The sequence below is a fragment of the Staurois parvus genome, unplaced genomic scaffold, assembly GCF_062004578.1.
Source record: "Staurois parvus isolate SC_StPar_1 unplaced genomic scaffold, SC_StPar_1.0 ptg000053l, whole genome shotgun sequence".
NCBI classification, from domain to species: Eukaryota; Metazoa; Chordata; class Amphibia; order Anura; family Ranidae; genus Staurois; species Staurois parvus.
Window position 1 is genome coordinate 2,121,435 of NW_028317849.1, and position 23,613 is coordinate 2,145,047.

The window sequence follows — 23,613 nt, forward strand, 5'->3', positions numbered from 1 at the left end:
CTGCCCAAGGGCCCGGGGTCAGTAGGGGGCCCCATGAGATGCCCCTGGTACATTTTTCATAGGCTCTTTTGAGTTTGGGCAAGGACACAGGGGCCCCATGATCCCCTATTGCCCGGGGGCCCCATGAGTTGTCAGTCCACCCCTGTCTTGGTATTGTTTTTTTTAAAGCAGATATACATATCCTGGACGGCAAGTGGTAAATAGCAATAAAATGTTTTAGGGCTCATGTCAATAGGTATGGTTTTCCTGCCTTTAACTTGTGTTAGAACACATGTCAAACACAGGTCGGAAAAACCTGTAGACTTTAATTGAGTAGTGCACATGGCCAATCAGAGACTGTTTGTCCTGCATTTCTTCAGATGTAGCATTCCCTAAGGTGCATTTAAACTGCAGGTAAAACAAGTCAAATGCAGTCTACTCTTGTCAAGTGTTACATTTTACAATCTAATGCACATTTCTAATGCTGCATTTCAATAGAAAATTTGACTAGAACACTCTTTGACATAACCTCTAATTTAGTTTAAAATAAATTTGGTTTCATGGGGAGTAATACAAACTGCACTCCACCTCTTATCCCGGCTAGAGGTCTCCAAAGTGGTGCCAGCAGCAGTGAAGAAGAGATCTTCAGATCAGTGTGACGCAATACACAGGGCATATTAGTATAGGACTGCTTTCATACTGATGTGCTGTGGTTTGCTGCACTTAGCCCTAGACTTCTATTATATCCTGCTGGTTTTTTGCACTTTTTTTCTTTTTTATTGCTTTTAACAATAAATATAAAACCACAGTTACAGCCTGAACAACAGGCCACACAAACAGTACATTACCAAGCATCAGCACTAAGTAGCCAGTACAGCTTCATGGCATATAAAGTACCTCTTCAACAAAAGATCTTCATTTACCAGCCCCCACATGTAATACAAAACTGTCATCTCCTCAAAACCAAAGAAAATATTGGAATACATTTCTCTCAATCAGATACAGTAGACATATTATTTACCCACCTGCCGCACACCTTATCAAAGTTGAGTGGCACACCTCTGCTAGTGTATTTGGCCTTATAGAAGGTTTATTAATTAGTGCTTTCCAAGCTTGAACGGAAGGGGCTGTAGGCTTTTTCCATGAAAGAATAATACGTTTCCAGGCATAATAAAACAATATTGTGAGTAAAGTATGGATCACTGTTATGGCAGCAAAGGAATCCACCAGGCCCAATAGACATATTTCTATAGAGGTGCAAACAAATATTGCTGTGACTGACATAATACATTGTACTACCTCTGACCAGTATTGCTGGATATCCGTACATTCCCAAAATATGTGTATAAAATTGTCCTGGGAGGAGGTACATCACTAACATTTGGATGAGTAAGAAATGAAGATCCTAACCAATCTGGCTGACATCTGGATGAGTAAGAAGGGAAGATCCCAACCAATCTGGTTGACATCTGGATGAGTAAGAAGGAAAGATCCTAACCAATCTGGCTGGAGTGAAATGTATTCTATGCAGGAACTTAAATTGAATAATATGGTCTCAAGCAAACACCAATCTAGTGAAAGGGACCACCCAGAGATTGTTCCAGTTATCACCATCCAACTGAGGGAACTCAACCAAATAGGCATTCCTACAAGGCATGAGAACCTTGCTTGTATCCATAAACAATTGTTAATATACGAGGGGCGTTCATGTCAAACCGTAACTTTTGAGTTTATATAATAAAAGAACAAATTTCGAGGAGTGGAAACTAGATTTAATTTTTCAACATACTCTCCTACTAGATTGATATAAGTATACCAGCATTTAACTAATGCCTGGAAAGCCTTGGCATAGAAAGATTTGTTAGTACACTTTAACCATTCTAGGACATTCGTGAATGATTGTGCTCACCATTCCCACGGAAAGATTCATCTTTTGCACAATTTCACGACAAGGTATGTGTCGATTATCCAGGATCAGGCATTCCACGTGCTGAATGTTCACAGGAATGACTGCTGTGGGCTGGGAACCACCACAGCTGGGATCATCACTGACGGCCATCTATGAAACGTTTGCACCATTCAAACAGCTGAGCATCTCATCACCATGCTGTGCTTGAAGTCTTCTGTGAAAATCAGTGGGTCTTACTCCTTCGTTCACAAGAAACTTCATCAACACACGCTGTTCCATGCACAAACTATCACTATTGTCTGCCATTTTGATTAACGGTCTCTGGACTGGCCTGCAACATGTGTGCTGCCTATCAGTAATAGGACGCACTTGCCACTTACTACTGCGTGTAGTAAGCCCTCTTGTATTGAACTGTATCGTTGCAGTATTGTCTCCCCTTATATTGTAAAGCGCTGAGCAAACTGTTGGCGCTATATAAAGCCTATATAATAATAATAGTACCACCACGCTAGTGTCCCTTTTTATACCTATAAAATGAAACGTCGCGGTTTGACTGGAATGCCCCTTGTATATTGGATAATGTCTTGGACAAAGTGTCATCTCGGAACAAGGCCTCCAAATCCCCAGCTCGGATGGTGATCCCAGAGGAGACAAATTGGGCAAGGTAAGCATGGCAGAGCTGACAGTACCTAAATGAATGCGATTTGGGTAATTGGTGCCTGGATTTCATGGTATCAAACTGGAGTAGCAACCCTTTTCACTCTACATCCCCAACCTTTTTAACTCCACATTTGGTCCACACAATGGGATCAGGGTAAATATAAAAATGGGGTAACTGAGGGTTCCTCCATAATGGTGTATGAGGGGATATTATGCCTCCAGATTCTAGTTACCTCTCATTCCCTGACAGTAGAATGCTGTGAGGGAATAGGGGGCCCTACCTCCCCGAACTACCAGATGAGACAGTACCTCATAGGAGCTAACTATAGCCGCCTCCAAGTACACCGCTGCAACATCTTCCAGGAGGGTCAGCCATCTATGGGCAAAGACCAGTTGAGGGTTTGGTGCACTTTCTGAAAGCGCACAAAACTCCTGTGAACCAGCCCTAAGGGTGCTGCTGCTGAATGCATCTAAGGGCTCATTCACAAGTGAAGCAGGCACTGCTGTTCCTCCGAAAAGCAATCCGAATGTGCTTGACAGTATGTTTGACTGGTAATGAGAAGATAATATATTGCCTCCTCACAACCTGATTTAAACGCATTATTGCCTTGCAATGCACATGCAGTAAGGAAATTAGAGGTTTAAATCAGGTGTGAAGAGGTGACACTGGGCGACAATGTGCTGGTGATCTTTGACTTCTCTCTTGTTGTTTAGGTAAATCTCCATCTCTTTAAGGTTGCCTACCCCTGTTCTATAGGGATTATGTCTTCGAAATCACAACTGATTTCTATTAAAGGAATAAGAAAAGCAAAATTCCTATGATGTCATTTCATTCTGTCATGCCTTATTCATACAAACACTGGCTACTGGTCCCTGTCAGGAAACCACCCTTTGACGACTTGTTTCACCATGTATATTGCAGGGCTAAGCTTGTAAGGGTGAAATCTTGAATTGGCTGTTTCCAGGAAGGGAATGGCAGCATGGGTTCTATGTTTAAATAAAGCTTGTAGAGCAAGGTGGCATCATTAGTATGCAGCATTTCTGTTTGCTGCACAGTGTTTACAGGGAGTGAGGATGGGCTCCTATGGCCAGTACCCAGCGTAGCTGATGGGAATATTGAAGATTGGAGCAGTGAATGCTTTTCTGAATCGTGTGGCTATTTCCTGTCTGGTCACACAGAAAATATTATTTCTATTTTAAAACTATATTTTAGAGCAAAATTAAACATCTGACAAATCTTACTAATTTACATAGATAATTGTGTGTGTAATTAGCAATTTTTCCAAGTAAAATAACTTTTTGTTTGCTTTAGGCTTACCAGTCTTTTAATATAAAAATGACAAGTGATCAATTACATTATATGGTGATCCAATACAAATGAATCAATCAAATTAAATAAAGGTGAGAAAGTAACAAATCCTGACTACAACCCCCCACCGCCACTGTCTACAGCCTCACAGGTACATCCTTCTCTTTGCGCTCATAATGTGATGGGGTGCAGTGCGAAGGACATCACACAGCAATGAAAATTTGAGCTGTGTTGAAGAGACACTAAATTCCCCCTCTCCAAATCCCCCCAGTGCAAATCCTCTTTCCCTCTTAATCTACCTTTCCAGCACAACAAATCCCCCCCAAATTTCTTCTCCCAGCAAAAATTCTGTCCCCCCCTTCAAGCATAATCCCTCTCCCTAATCGCTCTTCTAGCACAGATCGTCCCCCCAGTGTAAATCTGTTTACCATTTCTAGTACAAATCATTTGCCACAAATTCCCCTTCCCAGGACAACCTCACCCCCATCCCAGGACAAACCCTTCTTTCCCCTCTTCAAATCCCCCCAGGTCCTCCTTCCCAGCTAAAATCCTCTCCCCACTTCTAGCACAGATCCTCTCCCCCAAGTCCTCCACTCCAGCACAACCTTGCCCCCATCCTGGGTCAAAGCCTCATCCTTCCCAGCACAAATTCTCTTTTCCCCAAATCCCCCAGACCAGCACAAGTCCGCTCCACAGTTCTGTCATAAATCCACCCACCCAAATCCACCTTCCCAGTACGAAACCTCCCTCCCAAACACAGATCCTCTCCCCTCTCCATAATACAAATCACCCAAAAATACTTTCCAACTGTCCTGCTTTTTGTAGGCTAAAGTCCAGTTTACACCAGCACGCAGTGCCGGAAACTCACATTCCATGTGCATTTCTCGCACCACATACTCAACGCTTTGCAGTTGCGATCTGCAGTGGATGTCAACGTTCGCTTAATGACACCCCAAACACAGGTTGCAAATGTACTACAGTGTGTTTCTGTGCGATTCATGGTGTGAACCAGTCCTGGAACCCATTGCTGAAAAAAGTTCTTCCACCTGGCTCCCTTAACTTGCCTGTCAGGGGAGCACTAGTGTGGACACCTGGGGCGATTGCCCAGCAACTCTAGCAGGGTTTCCAAGATCGTCCCCTGTGTAGCAGCCAGCATTTCTTTGATTTGGGGGTGAGGGAGGGTGGGTAAGGGGATACTGGATGAGCTAAGGGGTGCTTTGGGAAGAGAGAGCAACTGTGCTGCGGGGGTTGCTCAGATTTAATATACATCCCCCCTTCTAGCACAAGTTCTCTTTCCTCCCAAAGCGCCCTCTAGCACATACAATTTCCTGTTACCCACCCTTCCACACCCCCAAATCACTGCAAGTATTAATTTTTGGCAGCTTGCAACCCCTCCCCCCCTTCCTTGTGTTCCCCCAAGTGTCATCTATAGTGTCATCTATATATTCACAGACTTTAGATTAGCATGGTACATGCAGAGTGGTGATCCTCCTCCTCCCCGGGTCCTTCTCCTGTCTATGTACAGGAAAACATCAGCGCCAAGTAGGAGGAGGCTGTGACTTCACTTCTCTTTGCATTGTCTGCCATGCGCCAGTGTGAAAGGCAGTTGGCGGGGAGAGATGCCGGCTGCCATGCAGAGCTGAGATTGCTAAGATTGAGACATCAAACACCCCGGAAATGTTGGGGGCGGTGTGCCCACACTAGCGTGCCCCTGCCAGGCAAGTCACTGCTCCAGCAGGATTCAGCCTGCATTCACTTCAAGGTCCCAGCTAATGCATGAGGTATAGGATTTACTACTCCCCCAACCCCATCCTAGCACCCTCAGGCAGCTGCCTGAGCTGCCCTGTGGTGGCGCCAGCCCTGACCCCACAACTCAAAAGGTCTAAATCAGCATTTAAAAGATGGCAGATCCCAGATGGATGGTTCCAGCTCTCTTCCTCTCACACCTCAGCAAGCTTCAAGCCTCACATTCTCGTAAATGGAATGCCCCAAAAGTGGTCACTGGATTTTTTCTCATATACAGTCATGGCCGAAATTGTTGGCACCCTTGATATTTCTCCAGGAAATCATGTATTTCTCACGAAACGTATTGCATTAACACATGTTTTGCTATACACATGTTTATTCCCTTTGTGTGTATTGGGACAAAACAAAAAAAGGGAGGAAAGAAAGCAAATTCGACATAATGTCACACAAACCTCCAAAAATGGGCTGGACAAAAGTATTGGCACCCTTTCACAACTGCGGATAAATAAGAATGTTACAAGCATGTGATGCTCCTGTAAACTCACCTGGGGCAAGTAACAGGTGTGGGCAATATAGAAATCACACCTGAAAGCAGATAAAAAGGAGAGACGTTCACTTAACCTTTGCATTGTGTGTCTGTCTGTGCCACACTAAGCATGGACAACAGAAAGAGGAGACGAGAACTGTCTGAGGACCTGAGAACCAAAATTGTGGCAAAATATCAACAATCTCAAGGTTACAAGTCCATCTCCAGAGAACTAGATTTGCCTTTGTCCACAGTGCGCAACATTATCAAGAAGTTTGCAACCCATGGCACTGTAGCTAATCTCCCTGGTCGTGGACGGATGAGGAAAATTGATGAAAGATTGCAACGCAGAATAGTCCGGATGGTGGATAAGCAGCCCCAAACATGTTCCAAAGACATTCAAGCTGTCCTGCAGGCTCAGGGAGCATCAGTGTCAGCGCGAACTATCCGTCGACATTTAAATGAAATGAAACGCTATGGCAGGAGACCCAGGAGGACCCCACTGCTGACACAGAGACATAAAAAAGCAAGACTACAGTTTGCCAAAATGTACTTGAGTAAGCCAAAAGCCTTCTGGGAAAACGTCTTGTGGACAGATGAGACCAAGATAGAGCTTTTCGGTAAAGCACATCATTCTACTGTTTACCGAAAACGGAATGAGGCCTACAAAGAACAAAACACAGTACCTACGGTAAAATATGGTGGAGGTTCAATGATGTTTTGGGGTTGTTTTGCTGCCTCTGGCACTGGGTGCCTTGACTGTGTGCAAGGCATCATGAAATCTGAGGATTACCAAAGGATTTTGGGTCGCACTGTAGGGCCCAGTGTCAGAAAGCTGGGTTTGCGTCCAAGATCCTGGGTCTTCCAGCAGGACAATGACCCCAAACATACGTCAAAAAGCACTCAGAAATGGATGGCAAAGAAGCGCTGGAGAGTTCTGAAGTGGCCAGCAATGAGCCCAGATCTAAATCCCATTGAACACCTGTGGAGAGATCTTAAAATTGCTGTTGGGAAAAGGTGTCCTTCCAATAAGAGAGACCTGGAGCTGTTTGCAAAGGAAGAGTGGTCCAAAATTCCGGGTGAGAGGTGTCAGAAGCTTATTGATGGTTATAGGAAGCGACTGATTTCAGTTATGTTTTCCAAAGGGTGTGCAACCAAATATTAAGTTAAGGGTGCCAATACTTTTGTCCAGCCCATTTTTGGGGTTTTGTGTGACATTATGTCATATTTGCTTTTCTGCCTCTGTTTTATATTTGTTCCAATACATACAAAGGGAATAAACATGTGTATAGCAAAACATGTGTTAATGCAATACCTTTTTTGTGTGAAATACTTGATTTTCAGGAAAAATATCAAGGGTGCCAACAATTTCGGCCATGACTGTATCTGTCTCAGCAACAGAAGCACATACCAAGGAAAGAACAAGGAAAACCCATAGGGAAGTACTGTTTAAAGAAATATAATAATTATCCAAGTGGGTACTTGCAAAACAAATAGTATGACAAGCTTATCACACAGCATTGCTGACTCTCCAGGCTGGAGTGATGATGTCACAGCTAAACTCTGCTCAGCACTTGTCTAGCTCGATTGTATATGTACAATGGCCAGGCAGGAAGCAGTTATAGCCGGAATCAACTCATAATAAGTCCCTCTAGTCATTCCATGGTAAAATGAAGTCCAAAAAGAGCAAAAAATTTTTTTAACAAAATTGTGTGTAGTACCCGTTTAAGGTAGTACCCCTTTAAATTTTCACACATGTGCAAAAGGCTCAGAGATGCATAAAAGCTGTTAAAAGGAGATTAAAGACCACTTCCAGTTTTTAAAAGCTTCACTTCCGATTTTAGAAAAGGGCAGAGTTGAAAGCCATGACATCACCCTGCATGCAGACGTGCACTAAGCCCTGGGCGGGTATTATCATACAGCACTGATAATTTTATTCAATGTGAATGTTTTTGTTCAATTTTAAATACAGCTATCAGATATATATTATTGGAGAACCTGGCTCTTTCTTTTTCTCTTTTGGCATACATATGATGCTCAGACTGGATTTACAATAAAAAGTGGTGGATTCTACCTGCTACATTTGTTAACATCATGCACAATATGACATCTCTATCTTAGAGGGTCATGTTTCTCTGGTAAGCCACTTTGCACGATGGTGGCAATCAAGGTGAAAACTTGGGAGTGGAACACAAATGAACAGTTCTTCTTTTGTGCTTTTTTATGTTGTATAGACTTTGGGGACTCACAGGAGTTTGTGTGAAGGACATTTTTAATTTTAATTTGTTTTCTTTTTTTTTTACACCATTTAGACATGTCCAGAATGAAAAAATGTGTTTACTTTCAGACCGATTAATTAAGTTACTAATTTAGATTTGTTACATTCCTTAAACTCTGAAGATTTGTTCTTGTGATTCCTTTTGTTTTGTTTATTCATTTTCTAATAGATTCAAATTTTTGGAAGTATTTGAATTCGGATCGAATTGAAAATATCGAATCAATCTGAATTCATTGTGAAAAATAGCTGGTTGTTAAGGAGCAGGTGGCTTACGCATCCTTTAAAGTGGTAGTAAACTGCAGCTTAGAAAAGTCCCCTGCAAGGTAATGTGTAAGTATGCATCGCATACTAGCACGTTATGAAGGACTTACCTTAAAACAAAGCCCTCCAGTGGCACGCTGTCACTGCTGCAGAGGCTTCCATCTTCACCCGGTCTTCCTCCCAGGTTCGCAAGCTCCAGCTGTCTGACTGGCCAAACCGCAATGATGTTACTCCTGCGCGGGAGTCCAGGGCCATGGCACAGTGCTCTGAAGGAACGGCATGGGAATGCGGTTCCTTCAGAGTGCATGTGCCAGCTCTCAAAAAGATATTCCTTTACCTACAGGTAAGCTTTATTATAAGCTTGCCTGTAGGTAAAAGTATAAAAATAGAGTTTACTACCACTTTACTACCACACCAACAGCAGTAATAGAGTTTACTACCACACCAACAGCAGAATGTAAACAAACGATGCTGGCTTTAAAAATTAAAAAGGCCCTTCGATCTGTTATGGATTTTAAAGGGAACCCCATGCCAAAATTTTGAAACTACTAAAAAGGTATGGGGTCCCCCCCAAAATTTATACCAGACCCTTTGGTCCAGTATAGATTTTAAGGAAAACCTTATGCTAAATTTAAAAAAAAGGTGTGGGGTCCCCTCAAAATCCATACCAGACCTTTATCCGAGCATGTAGCTTGGCAATCCCGGAAAGGAGGGTGCCCCTCTCCTGATCCATACCAGGTCATATATCCTCAACATAGCGGGTGCTTTGGGGCAGGGGGGCCTCTTCCCCACAACCCTGGCCTGGCGGTTGTGGGAGGCTGCGTGACGGAGGGTAATCAGAATCTGGAAGACCCCTTTAACAAGGGGCCCCTAGATCCTGCCCCCCTCATGTGAATGAATATGGGGTACAAACAAAAAAAAAAAAAAAAAATGTCCCCGAAGTAAATCCAGTGTCAATTAGGATGAACGCCAGCCACCGACCCAAAAGCAGAAAAATAAAAAGAGGTGCGCACATGTGTTATTGATGTGCTTTATTGTGATTAGCATTGCACATATTCATATGTTACATTTATGTGATACTGAATATGCAATACTGTGCAAGCTGCTTTCCTTTGGTCACTATTTTTGGTTACATTTTCATTTTTTGATTCACATATTTTGTTTGTTTACCTACAAGTGCAATTTCATGCACATTTTCGTGGTTTAAAGAAAAGGCAGAAATGGCCAATTGGTTGACTTTTTGAGGATGGAATCAACAAGAAATCCTTCTGGTCATTCCATGTTAAAATTAAGCTGAAAATGAAAAACAAAATTGATAAAAGGGGTCCTTCAAACAGTTGAGCCCAATATCTGAAAATAGTTTGAGCTTTTGAGCTTAGGACCTAAAAATAGATTAAACAGTTTAGCTTAGGAGCTAAAAATAGATCAAACAGCTGAGCCCAGGATCTAAAATAAGATCGTACAGTTGAACCTGTTATCTAAAAATATATTACATTTTCATGTGTAGCTTTTACCCCCAGAGAGGCCGCTAAGAATATGTCCAGGTCTCCCACAATAGTACAGAGGCTGCCAGTCACAAGCACAGTCTCACGCACACCGACAATTATGGCTCCATCTAGGGGATGCATTTTTATCATTTATTACTTAGGAACTTTAACAGGAGAGGGGTTCAAGGTCATAGGATACTGCAAAATGATAAGCCCCGGTGCGACTTGTCATGTGACTTGACAGATCAAAGCAGATATACTGACAGGAAGCTTCAATGAACTACCACGGTGCTCCACAGAACCATGGTAGTTCACTAAAAACTACAAGCCCACAGCCGCTACTGCTGCCGGGACTTGTAGGCACTCATTAACAAAACACTGTGCAAGAATGATGCCCCGCACGTCCACACTATTTTAAAATCTGACAGATAGTACAGGGAAACTTCTGCCTGCATTAGCTGTCGGGGGGGGGGGGGGGGGGCGTCTATGGGAACATGTTACATGTTCCACCCTAAAAACAGATGTAACATGTTCCAAAGGTGAACTTATCCTTTAAAATACAAGAAGTCATGGGAAAAAAGGTTTTTGAAGTATCACTTCCTTTTTCAGGAAATTGCAGTTTCCCAGCCAATTGCTTGGCTTTTTAAGGCTGAAATCAACTCACATAAAATCCCTTTGGTCATTCTATGGAAAAATGAAGCCAAAAAGGCCAAATAAATAAAAAAAAAATGGGGATATTGCCCCTTTAAGTTCTCCTTTTAGCATTTTGCAAAAGTTTATGAAATGCAGAAAGGGTGTCAAAATGGGCTCAAACGTCCCTAAGAGGAACTCTACTAGGCTTAAACAGCAATAAAAGTAAAGGAAAAAGGGGTTAAAAGGCAACTTTCGGTTTCTGGAAATGGCAGCTTCCTAGCCAATTTCTTTGCTTTTTAAGGCTGAAATCAACACTTATTTAATCCCTTGAGTCTTTCCTTGGTAAAATTAAGCCAAAAAGGGAAAAACCACATAAAAATTACTTTGGGGAGTGGTGCTCCTTTACGTTTTTGACGCTTTTGAAAAAAAGGCTCTGAGCCTTTTTTCAAAAGTGTGAAGATTTAATGGGGCACCACTCTCCAAATAATTTTTCTGCCTTTTTTTTGCCTTTTTTTGGCTTCATTTCACCAAGGGAAGACCCAGGAGATTAAAAGCAAGTTAAAGCAGCCTTAAAAACCAGCAAATGCAAAAATGTGTCAAAATGGGACACAAAGTCCCTAAAATAAATGTAACAAAGCTTGAAGTGCAAAAAAAGTTATGAAAAAAGGACTAAAAGACAACTTCTGGTTTTGGAAGTTTCGATTCCGGGTTCAGAAAAGGGCCAGCCAATTTCTTGGCTTTTTAACTGATTATTCTATTTTCGGGCTTAGATTTTGTTGCAGGTTTTTGGCATCCTGTAAACAGAAAGTACAGATGTTTGTCACATATCTAGTATCACTGTGATGGTATTGACAGCTGAAGATAAGTGTCACCAGCTCCCAGTAGGCCACTGGGCAAAAGTCGTGATGACGAAACGCGTCAGTTGGTGGCTGTATGGCAACTGGAAGTGATGCAAAACACGTTCTGCCTGAAGTGGTGGTCTGGAAGTATCAGTGGTGTGAGAGATCAGTGGTCAGGTGAGACGACGATTGTATTGGCCTGGCCAATTCTATCCAGTCACGCTTCTGACTTTGCATGTGAGATTAATGTGAAACAGATAGGGAAAAAATTAAGTTTTTAACATATTACACTATTGGAGTTTCTTTGTTTGTTTTTTTTTCCTTTCATATGAGCTAAATTCTTATGCATATGAGCTGCTGGATCTGGAGTGTTCTGGTGATGGAGTACATTGAGTAAAGAAATAAAGGGCATTTTTCCGAACATGAGAATGTGAGGCAACTTAATCTTGTGAGTTAGTGTCCTACTGGGAGCTGGTAACACTTGAGCATATGGTATGGTGTGAAGATTGCACAGTGTTGAGAAGATTTTTACAGAGTCTACTATGACTACTAAAAGTGGACTTATATGTGGACTTTATGGTTAAGAATATATATTTTTTCACACTATGTTTACACTGGGTGTGTTTAATTTGCATTTTTAATTTCATATTGTTATTTCTTTCTATTCTTTATTTGATAGTATTACATTTGTATTATTTTAGAACACAGGTATAAATGATTTATGTAAGGGAGAGCCACTGTTTTACTCTGTCACAAAAAGGGTAAATGTTTATAGATTATATGGTATTAATTTAAAAGTGGCAGCAATTAAGATTTGTGTATAATTTACACTGTTTTTAAAAAAAATCTGTGGTGCAAAGGTCAGATTGCTGTGGTACATACAAGAAGTCATACAAGAAGTGATGAAAACTTTTAATTAGCAACCAAGACAGAAAAAATTTTTTTTAGTACAGTAGGGGAAGACTAGAACCTCTGTCTGACTTTTATTCTGTCTTATTTATGTTTTCCTATCTTCCTGTCTAATGGAACTGTCAGCCAGGCAGGAAATGAGGGTAAACACAAGCCCAAATAGTAGGAAAAACCTGACAGGAGTTCTAATCCTTCACCACTCTTTTCAAAACTGGAGAAAATATTTTTGTCTTGACAAACACTTTAAAATTTGTGTGCCAAAATGCTTGGCACTCAAGCTTACAGATTTTCAGCTGAAAATAAAAGTACCACTTTTTACATAAATCAAGTGCCCTTTTGTAATGAAGCATAGAAAACTTTTCCTGACATTCTCTATCTTTTCATCGTAGAATCGAATGAGGGAGAGCTTGGCACTCTTCAAGCAAATAATGGCGCTTCCTTGGTTTAAAGAGACTCCTATTATTCTTTTCCTCAACAAGACAGACTTGCTGGCAGAGAAGATCTACATGTCTGATTTGGCTACATACTTCCCCAAATTCAAAGGTACATTACAATGTCAAAATAAGCTTGGTTAATGAAAGAAACTTGTCGTTTAATAAAAAAAAAATGGAAAGCAACAATAACATACCACCAAATAGATCAAGCTAATATAAAATAGATGCATAAACTAGATATAATAATTTTAATAACAGCAATAATAATATTAATCCTGTATAGCATAAAAGGAGCTTTGCATTTTGTATTTCCTGTCTGAATCACTGAAATATTCTTGCTCTTATTTAGTTTTACACCCTCGGTGAACATGCTTCAATTTACTATCTGCTCTTTCTCAATGCTTACTCTGCCTACAACTCTCCTTTGGAGAAGAGCATCCCTGTATTCTGTATGCAGTAGTGGAGACATCCTGTTCATATCCAGCTTTATATCCTAATGGTTCATTCAGATCTTCTCTCTCTGCATGACTATACCATATTGTTAAACTGTCACCATGTTTGTGAAGCCTTACTATAACATTGTTTACAGGTTATTCCTAAATACTACCTAAGCCAGGGGCGGACTGACCATTTGGAAACTGGGGCACTGTCCGAGGGCCCGGGGTCATTAGATGCCCCTGGTATCTTTTTCATAGGCTTTTTTGAGTTTGGGCAAGGACACAGGGGCCCCATGATCCCCTATTGCCCGGGGGCCCCATGAGTTGTAAGTCCGCCCCTGACCTAAGCCACATAAATAATCAATAATAATAATGAATGAGTGCTAAAAAACTAAAAAAGTTATACTTAAAACATGGTGCATTAGCCTTTTTACTTTTCTTTCCTTTTATTTTGATGAATTTACCAACAACACACTTACTCTTATGGGGTGATAACACACAGGCACTATACTGTATCTATTTAGAAACAGCATTGTCACCATAGGCTGCAATCCTGATTTGGGCTGCAAACATCTTCACATCTCATCATCTACATAACCTAGAGGAAAAGGATTTTTGTTCTGCCTCCTCAGTCAAAGCATTAAGTCAAAGCATGATCTCAAACTCACAAAAGCACTCAAGAGGGTCACAAGAGCAGCATGTTTTCATGCATTGAGGGGCTTTCCATTCAAAATCAATAGGCTGTAAAGCACCAAAAATTTTGATCTGCTGTATTTTTTCCAGTGTACTGTAATGCACACTGATGAGAAAGTGGGAGTAAGATAAGGCCTGTCTGTCTGAGTAATAGTATCTCCTATCGTTGCTATCAGTGACCACAATATAACCCCCAGCATTGGTGTCAGTGGCCACAATATATCAACAGCCCTTTCTCACATTTTCTAAACATACAGGAGGAGCAGGGCCATCTTTAGGCTAGGTTCACATATGTGCGGGTGGTGCCGCTGTGGATCCATACAAATATCCGTGCACCACCCGCACAGAAGAATGCGGACCCACGGGCTGATGCCATTAGTTCTAATGGCACGCCGTCCGCATTGGAAATCACAACCGCACTGGGAACCAAGGTTTCCAAAGAAGTGAGTGTCCCGGGCACGGGAGTCCATTCAAATGAATATATGTGAACCAGGGCTTAAGGAGGGGAAAAAGGGGCAGCTGCCCTGGGCCCTGTCATTGCTGTGGGGCCCAAACAGCTGCCCCATACTTGCCAACTGTCCAGGTGTACTTTCTCTTGTCTCTTGAAGTCTTTGTCCCATGCTGTGTCTTGATATCTCAGTGTGCAGTGCTGCCACTTATGCTGCATTCACATGTACATAAGCAGCCTTCATATGTAAATAGCGGCAGCATTCATATGTAAATAGTGGTGGCAATGTGGCATTTATATGTAAATAATGGCAGAATTCACATGTATATTATGCTCCCCTGAGGTTCCAGCTACCATCATCTCTGCTGAATGCTGTCCACTGAGAGGTAAACAGGGGCATGCTTGAAAGTCCTGTCTGCAACTTTGGTCACTGAGCCTAACATCAGCCTGTTCTACAAACGTAAGCAAAATTGGGGGGGGAGAAGGGTGGGCAGAGGTAGGCAGAAAAGGAATTAGTTGAGCAAGGAGGGGATATACAGAAGTAAGGAAGGTGGGTGTAAAGATGAGCAGAGGAGGCACGTAGAGTTAAGGTGGGGGGGGGGGTTGTAGTGGAAAGGATGGGGGAGGTTTGGGGTGCAGAGGTTAGCACTGAAATGTATGATGCAAAGGTGTACTGACAGAGTGGATAAATGGATAAAGATGTACACCACGTGTAGGGCAGCCCATTCATTTCAATGGGCAGCTCTATGTGCTAAAAATGTGAAAAAAGTCCCTGAACCTTTTTCAAAATCACACCGAGCCCTATAGTACCACAGTGCATTGTAAAATGTTGGTGCATGTGAAAACGTGTAGGTCAGCAGATACGTGAGGGTGTCATTAACAATAAATGGCACTACTGTGTATCTGCTAAAGGGCAGAAGGTTTCTGTGGTGTTAGGAAAGATATTTTGCATGTGTTCCTGACATGTGAACAAAAATGCTTGCCTTCATTCAACACCTGCATTCAAGAGTCAGCCCACAAACCTTTATCAAGGTGGTATAAAATACACCAGAAACCTCATAAAATCTTTCCAGATGCTCACATAACCTAATTTTCAAGGTAGATTTATACCTTTATCTCCAAGATTTCAAGTCCCACCTATAGACCTGCAACTTGGGTACTCTTATGGCCCTTCAGCATTTCTGTGTGGCCCTCAGTTCTCCCTGCAATCAGTTGTCTAGTTTGGTGCTTACTAAGGCCAATAGTTTGGTATATTTCTTTTACACTTCTTATTTTTTCTATTCTGGCCATCCCTTTTCTCTTTTTATATTTTGTGTTTTGTTTTTGCCTTTGATCTATTATAAAGGATTATGCTGAGAGAAATAGCAAATGACAATTTGGACATCATAAGTGCAATTTCCCTACCCCTCATCATGCTTTCTACCCCCCTAAAAGTAAAAGTTTTTTTGTTCCCTTTCTTCTCTCTGTTCCTCTCCCACTCTTCCTTTTGTCGGTATCCACTCCTAGTTCCTCTTCATTTTTCTCAACCTTTTCTTATTCCGCATTCTACAAATGTCTCTTCACTGTCACAAATGTTATACATCTTTGGACATTGGATGTCAACCCTGCACAACTCCTCATTGTATCACCATTTTGTACAGGGATCTCCTCACATTCCCACTATGACCTACAGTGACCTCCTCTTGCTGCCACATTTGTGGGGGCAACAGGAAAATCCAAGAAACTCCCATCTTATTTAGTTATTAGTTATTATTTAGCTGGTTATATTATACTTTTTGATTAAACACAATTTGGGCATTCCTAGAAAGCAAACTTCTCCCACAAATTCCTCAGGTGATTTGACTGATCTGTCAATGATACCTCTTACAAGATCGGAAACTAATTCCAAACGAATTGCCTATTATACAGGTGAAACTCGAAAAATTAGAATATCGTGCAAAAGTTCATTTATTTCAGTAATGCAACTTAAAAGGTGAATTTAATATATGAGATAGACTCATTGCTGCAAAGCAAGATAGATCAAGCCGTGATATGTCATAATTGTGATGATTATGGCTTACAGCTCATGAAAACCCCAAATCCACAATCTCAGAAAATTAGAATATTACATGCAATCAATAAAACAAGGATTGTACATAGAACAATATCGGACCTCTGAAAAGTATAAGCATACATATGTACTCAGTACTTGGTTTGGGCCCCTTTTGCAGCAATTACTGCCTCAATGCGGCGTGGCATTGAAGCTATCAGCCTGTGGCACTGCTGAGGTGTTATGGAAGACCAGGATGCTTCAATAGCGGCCTTCAGCTCTTCTGCATTGTTCGGTCTCATGTCTCTCATCTTTCTCTTGGCAAGGCCCCATAGATTCTCTATAGGGTTCAGGTCAAGTGAGTTTGCTGGCCAATCAAGCACAGTAATCCCACGGTCATTGAACCAGGTTTTAGTGCTTTTGGCAGTGTGGGCAGGTGCCAAGTCCTGCTGAAAAATGAAGTCAGCATCCCCATAAAGCTCGTCTGCGGAAGGAAGCATGAAGTGCTCCAACATCTCCTGGTAGACGGCTGTGTTGACCCTGGACTTAATGAAGCACAGTGGACCAACACCAGCAGATGACATGGCTCCCCAAATCAACACAGACTGTGGAAACGTCACACTGGATTTCAAGCATCTTGCAGTGTGTGCCTCTCCATTCTTCCTCCATACTCTGGGTCCTTTGTTTCCAAATGAGATGCAAACATTGCTCTCATCAGAAAAGAGGACTTTGGACCACTGAGCAACAGACCAGGTCTGTTTTTCTTTAGCCCAGGTAAGACGCTTCTGACATTGTTTGTTGTTCAGGAGTGGCTTGACAAGATGAATACGACATTTGAAGCCCATGTCCAGGATCCGTCTGTGTGTGGTGGCTCTTGATGCACTGACTCCAGCCTCAGTCCACTCCTTGTGAAAGTCCCCTACACTTTTGAATGGCCTTTTCCTGACAATCCTCTCCAGGCTGTGGTCATCCCTGCTGCTTGTGCACCTTTTTCTTCCACACTTTTCCCTTCCACCTAACTTTCTATTAATGTGCTTTGATACAGCACTTTAGGAACATCCAACTTCTTTTGTAATTACCTTTTGAGGCTTTCCCTCCTTATGGAGGGTGTCAATGATAGTTTTCTGCACAACAGTCAGGTCAGCAGTCTTTCCCATGATTGTGATTCCTACTGAACCAGACTGAGAGACCATTTAAAGGCTCAGGAACCCTTTGCAGGTGTTATGGCTTAATTAGCTGATTAGAGTAGGATACGTTGAGCCTAGAATATTGCACCTTTTCACAATATTCTAATTTTCTGAGATTGTGGATTTGGGGTTTTCATGAGCTGTAAGCCATAATCATCACAATTATGACAAATCACGGCTTGAACTATCTTGCTTTGCATGTAATGAGTCTATCTCATATATTAGTTTCACCTTTTAAGTTTCATTACTGAAATAAATGAACTTTTGCACGATATTCTAATTTTTTGAGTTTCACCTGTATGTATATATTTTATGTATTCCTCTATCTGCCAATAGGTGTACTTTTCTGGTATACTTTTCATTGTATGAAACCTAGAGAAAAAAAGTGATGGAAAAAACATGGGAAATAACTAAATAATGCTTTTTTGATCACCCCCGGTGTGAGCAGCAGTATACTGTTCTGGAATCCGTATTTTTTATTTTTAAAACTGTAAGAACCTCCATCCAAGCATCTTTCATTCTTTTCTATGAAGAAACTACTTTCATAAACAATTTTCAGCATGGAATTGGAGAGAATTCCCATCAAAAAAAGAACCAGAGAAATTACTATTAGTTTGTTCCTATTTTAGCTTTAATGGTGTGTTCCAATCACTGACAGATTGGAAAAGTGATTCTACACAGCAAAAATTGCTGAATCGAATAGAAATTGCAAAATCTACTTTGTGCCATTGGAAGTCAATTTGTGGGCTTTTTAAACATCACCATAAATTATTCTTTTACTTTTTTCATACAAAGGCAGCAATTTATACATTTGTAACCATCTTCTTGTTACAACATTTTGTCACGCCTCTGTAGAATAATTTTGTAGGACACTGCAGCAAATATTCAACTTTCAAAAATATATTTATTAGCTTACAACAAAGAATGCAAGTACTTTAGTTACACAGAATGCAATGTGTGTACAATAACTCCATAGTCATATATATCCTTGACTCCTTTTCTGGGAGTACACAAGGGTTGGAAGCCTTTTAAAGAAGTGATGATAGGCCTTATTTTGAGCAATGGCTCCTGTCAAAGTGCAGGGAGTGGGGTGATAAGTCCAAGCAGCAGCTCTGATATTCCTGGCTGAATCCCATCCTAGATGTACACTGTGATCTGTGGCAGTCTTTTGCCTGCTCCACCGCCTCAGAATCAGGTTCCAGACTGGGCAAAGCTTCTGGCTTGGAAACAATACTGTCAGCCCCACTGGTGATTGTTAGTATCTCTAAACAATAGTGACTTACCCAAGACCAATTGGATGATGATCCTGAGGAGTCCCACTCCAAGTCACTTGGGTCTGCAACAAATTTTGGAGACCCTAGATTGGTCTCCACATCACTCTCTTCTTTTCTCAAATCTATCGAGACATCGTATACTGTCTCCACTACTTCAGCAGGCTCTGATGGTGCCATGACTACAGACCCTTTTGCCACAACATCCCCAACAGCTTGCTTCTTTTCTACTAAAAGGAGGTTCTTCCACACTGGCAGCACACCTGGCTGTAGTGCAGATATCCTCTACAGTGGTGCCAGCATTCACAGCAACCCTAATGCCTGCCCGCAATCATTACACAACTTCACACTTTGACAATGCACCAAGATTACCATTTCACCGGTTGCCACCAGCAACGGTTGCACTTTTCCCGCTCTGCAGGATAATACAGTTTCATAACATAGTGACAGCAGCTACTGTCATGTAAGTACTTTGTCACTTTTAACTCTTTCATTTACAGGCCCGTGACATTTTGGACAGTAGGCAACAGTATTCCATAGCAACAAAGTCTCTGTAAGCACTCATTCACTGCCTGCAGACTCCTCCGCTTGACATGGATGCTTTACACTATAAGTATAAAAAGTAGCAACAGCTTTTAGCATAGGGGGCTTCCTCTAAGGTGCAGCCCTGGCAGCAGGTCTGGAATGGTCCCTCTCAGGGGCGGACTGACAACTCATGGGGCCTCCGGCCAATAGGGGATCATGGGGCCCCTGTGTCCTTGCCAAAACTCAAAAAAGCCTATGAAAAAGGTACCAGGGGCATCTCATGGGGCCCCCTACTGACCCCGGACCCTTGGGAAGTGCCCAAGTTTCCAAATGGTCAGTCCGCCCCTGGTCCCTCTATCAAGAAGGAGTGTACAGGCAACAGTATCTCTATCAGGATTTCTCTGCGGCCTACTCACTGTGATCCAGGCAGTCTGAAGGCCTCCTTCACTTCAGCTGTCTCTGACACAAGGTATCTCAGGAAGATCCCCTTTAGACATTCCCCTGTGTTCCTGCGACTTTGGGGGTGATCCTTCTGCTCCTTGGTGAGCTAGAATCATCCAGAACTTCTTAAGGCTCCTCCTAAGCCTTGGAAGGTCTAACAGCACTGCCGGGCTGGGTCAATCTCTGGAGTTGAAGGACCCTGCTACTCTCTGCTCTAACCCTTATATACCTCTCTCTGCCCCCTGCTGATCACTTTTCCCAACCAGGTATTGGCTAAGGCTGTATACAGAGCCAGCTCAGACTTTACCCTCTCCGCCCACTATGTTCCAGAGATTTCTGAAAAGACAGGGGGAGACAGGTAAGACTACAGCTGCAGAACCCAGAGAAGGTAAAACACAATCACAGCTCCACTACTACAACAGAGTCCAAAAACAAAATTTGCATAATTTCTAGCACCTAATTAGGATGGTGCGACACATAGATATACCCATGTGAATGAGGCCTTATAGCTTGTTAGGAACCCTACTTATGACTACAGCAGGTGGGCAAATTCAGGAACAAATGCACAGATATCTCACCAATAGAGTACCAAAAGATATAAGTAATTATCAGATGGACCTGCATGCAGGCAGCCTAAGGCGACTCTTACACTTGCGGACCATTTGTCCGTTTTTCATCCATCCGGTGACGGATGAAAAACAGACATCAATGTACCTCTATGGAAAAATGGATGTAAACGAGTGATCATCTGTTTACATCTGCATCCGTCTACATTCATTTTTTTAAACAGATCAGAGCCCTATTTTGTGTTCCATTAATAAAATTGGAACAGAGGATAAACAGATGTAAATGAACAAACAGTCCATTTTTGCATTGGTTTTTAGGAGCCAGCACCCACTGGGGATTCCCACTAACAGCCAAAAGTAAACAAAAGAAAATAAAAAAGACTGAATGTGAGTGGGTGGGGCTGTGTGTACTGCAGACAAGGTGGGTGGGCAGAGACAGGCAGGAGAGGAGAGATGCAGTGTATACAGTGAGAAAGCTGTGTATACAGACAGGCTCCTGCACTTATCAGTGCTAACTGTCATTGCTGGATTTAAATGTAAAAATGTAATTGGCAGCTTTTTTTTCTTTACTATACAGCGTCGAGAAGGAGCTATCATTCAGGCCCGGCACTGAAGTAATCAAAGGGCAAAAGGGCGGGGTCTCCGGGGGATGTCACTGAGTTACTTTGTTTACTTTAGCGGAGGAGCAAATGGCAGCTCCTTCTCGGCACTATAAAATAAAGAAAGTATACACTACATTGCCAAAAATATTTGGCCAGCCCTCCATATCATTGGATTCAGGTGTTGCAATCAAGCACCTAGGCATGCAGACTGCTTCTACAAACATTTGTGAAAGAATGGGTCACTCTCAGGAGCTCAGTGAATTCAAGCATGCTACTGTGATAGGTTGCCACCTGTGCAATAAGTTCATCCTTGAAATTTCTTCCTAGTTCTTACTATGCTATATGCAAAAAGGAAATGAAGGCCGCAAAAATTGAAAACAAACGACAGATTGCAAAAGATAGCAGGACAAACCCCAAAAAATTCTTCAAATATATTAATAGTAAAAAGGTTCGGTCCGAGCATGTAGGCCCTTTACAAAATAATCTAGAGTTGGTGACTGGGGACAAAGAGAAGGCAAATGTATGAAATACCTTCTTCAGCTCTGTGTATACAAAGGAGCATGGAGGAGCTCTTGTCCATAATGGACATAGTATTGACACAGCTCCAGATGATCCACATTGGCTCACAATTGATATGATCCAAAAATATTTAGACGGAATAAAGGTGAATAAAGCACCTGGACCAGATGGCATACACCCACGGGTCCTTAAAGAATTGAGCTCTGTCATTTCAAAGCCATTGTTTCTAATTTTTAGAGACTCTTTAATGACTGACATAGTATCATTGGATTGGCGTAAGGCCAATGTGGTGCCAATATTTATAAAGGGGTCAAAATCTTTACCAAGTAATTATAGACCTGCTAGTTTAACTTCTATAGTTGGAAAGATATTGGAGAGTTTAATAAAAGACCACATAGATGAGTTCTTGCTGGAAACAAAATATTTTAAGCAACAGACAGTATGGATTCATGAAAGACAGAAGTTGTCAAACAAATCTGATTCTTTTTATGAGGAGGTGAGCAAAACCTTGGACAGAGGGGTGGCGGTGGACGTGGTATACTTGGATTTTGCAAAAGGGTTTGACACAGTTCCCCACACATGGCTAATGTGTAAGGTAAAGTCTACAGGCTTGGAAAAATCCGTATGTAAATGGATAGAAAACTGGCAAAAAGATCGTATTCAGAGAGCAGTGGTTAATTATTCATACTCTGAATGGTCTAGGGTCGTCAGTGGTGTACCCCAAGGTCCAGTGTTGGGACCCTTACTTTTTAATATATTTATAAACAATATAGGGTCTGAGATTGAAAATCCCATTTCAGTCTTTGCAGATGACACCAAGCTGTGCAGTGGAATAACGTCCTTACAGGATGTCTTCAACTTACAAGCCGACCTCAATGCACTGTTTAATTGGGCAACTATGTGGCAAATTAGGTTTAATGTTGATAAATGTAAGGTGATGCACTTGTGGGATAAGAATATGCATGCATCATACATACTAGGGGGGGTACAACTGGGGGAATCAATGGTGGAGAAGGATCTGGGAGTTCTGGTAGATCACAAGCTTAATAATGGCATGCAATACCAAGCTGCAGATTCTAAAGTAAGCAAAATCCTCTCTTGTATTAAAAGAGGTATAGACTCCAGAGAGAGATATCATACTACCCCTGTACAAATCATTAGTAACACCTCATCTGGAATATGCAGTTCAGTTTTGGGCACCAATTTGCAAAAAGAACATTAGGGAACTTGAGAAAGTACAGAGAAGGGCAACCAAACTGATACGAGGCATGGAGGAGATCAGCTATGAGGAAAGATTAGAGGAACTAAATTTATTCTCTCTTGAGAAGAGGAGATTAACAGGGTATATGATCAACATGTATAAATACATCAGTGGTTCATATAGTGTAGAGTTATTCACCCTGAGGTCATCACAGAGGACAAGGGATCACTCTTTACGTCTGGAGGAAAAGAAATTTAATCTCCAAACACGGAAAGGTTTCTTCACAGTGAGAGCTGTGAAAATGTGGAATAGGCTCCCTCAAGAGTTGGTTCTGGCCAGTTCAGTGGATTTCTTCTGGATTGTTTCTTAGATACACAGAATATAACTGGATACTAATTTCCCAGCAGGAGCAAATTGGATCATGCTTTGCTGGGTTTTTTTGCCTTCCTGGATCAACTGTGGGTATAGGATTATAACTTTTTTTTTTTCTATGGTTGAACTGGATGGACTTTTGTCTTTTTTCAGCCAGACTAACTATGTAAATAAATATTCCATGGTCAACTGTTAGTGGTATTATAACAAAGTGGAAGCAACTGGGAACAAAAGCAACTCAGCCACGAAGTGATAGGCCACACAAAATGACAGAGCAGGGTCAGCACATGTTGAAAAGCACAGTGTGCAGAAGTCACCAACTGTCTGCAGAGTCAATAGCTAAAGACCTCCA

General features: G+C 41.8%; 1 protein-coding gene across 1 annotated transcript in view; it reads left to right on the forward strand.

Annotated features, from left to right (window-relative positions):
- The window catches only part of LOC149470067 (guanine nucleotide-binding protein subunit alpha-15-like), a 114,364-nt gene that overhangs the window by 65,013 nt on the left and 25,738 nt on the right, over positions 1-23,613 (forward strand). Inside the window, exon 6 of the mRNA XM_089667132.1 lies at positions 12,926-13,079. Coding sequence (XP_089523258.1) covers positions 12,926-13,079 — 154 coding nt within the window. The remainder of the gene's footprint in view (positions 1-12,925; positions 13,080-23,613) is intronic.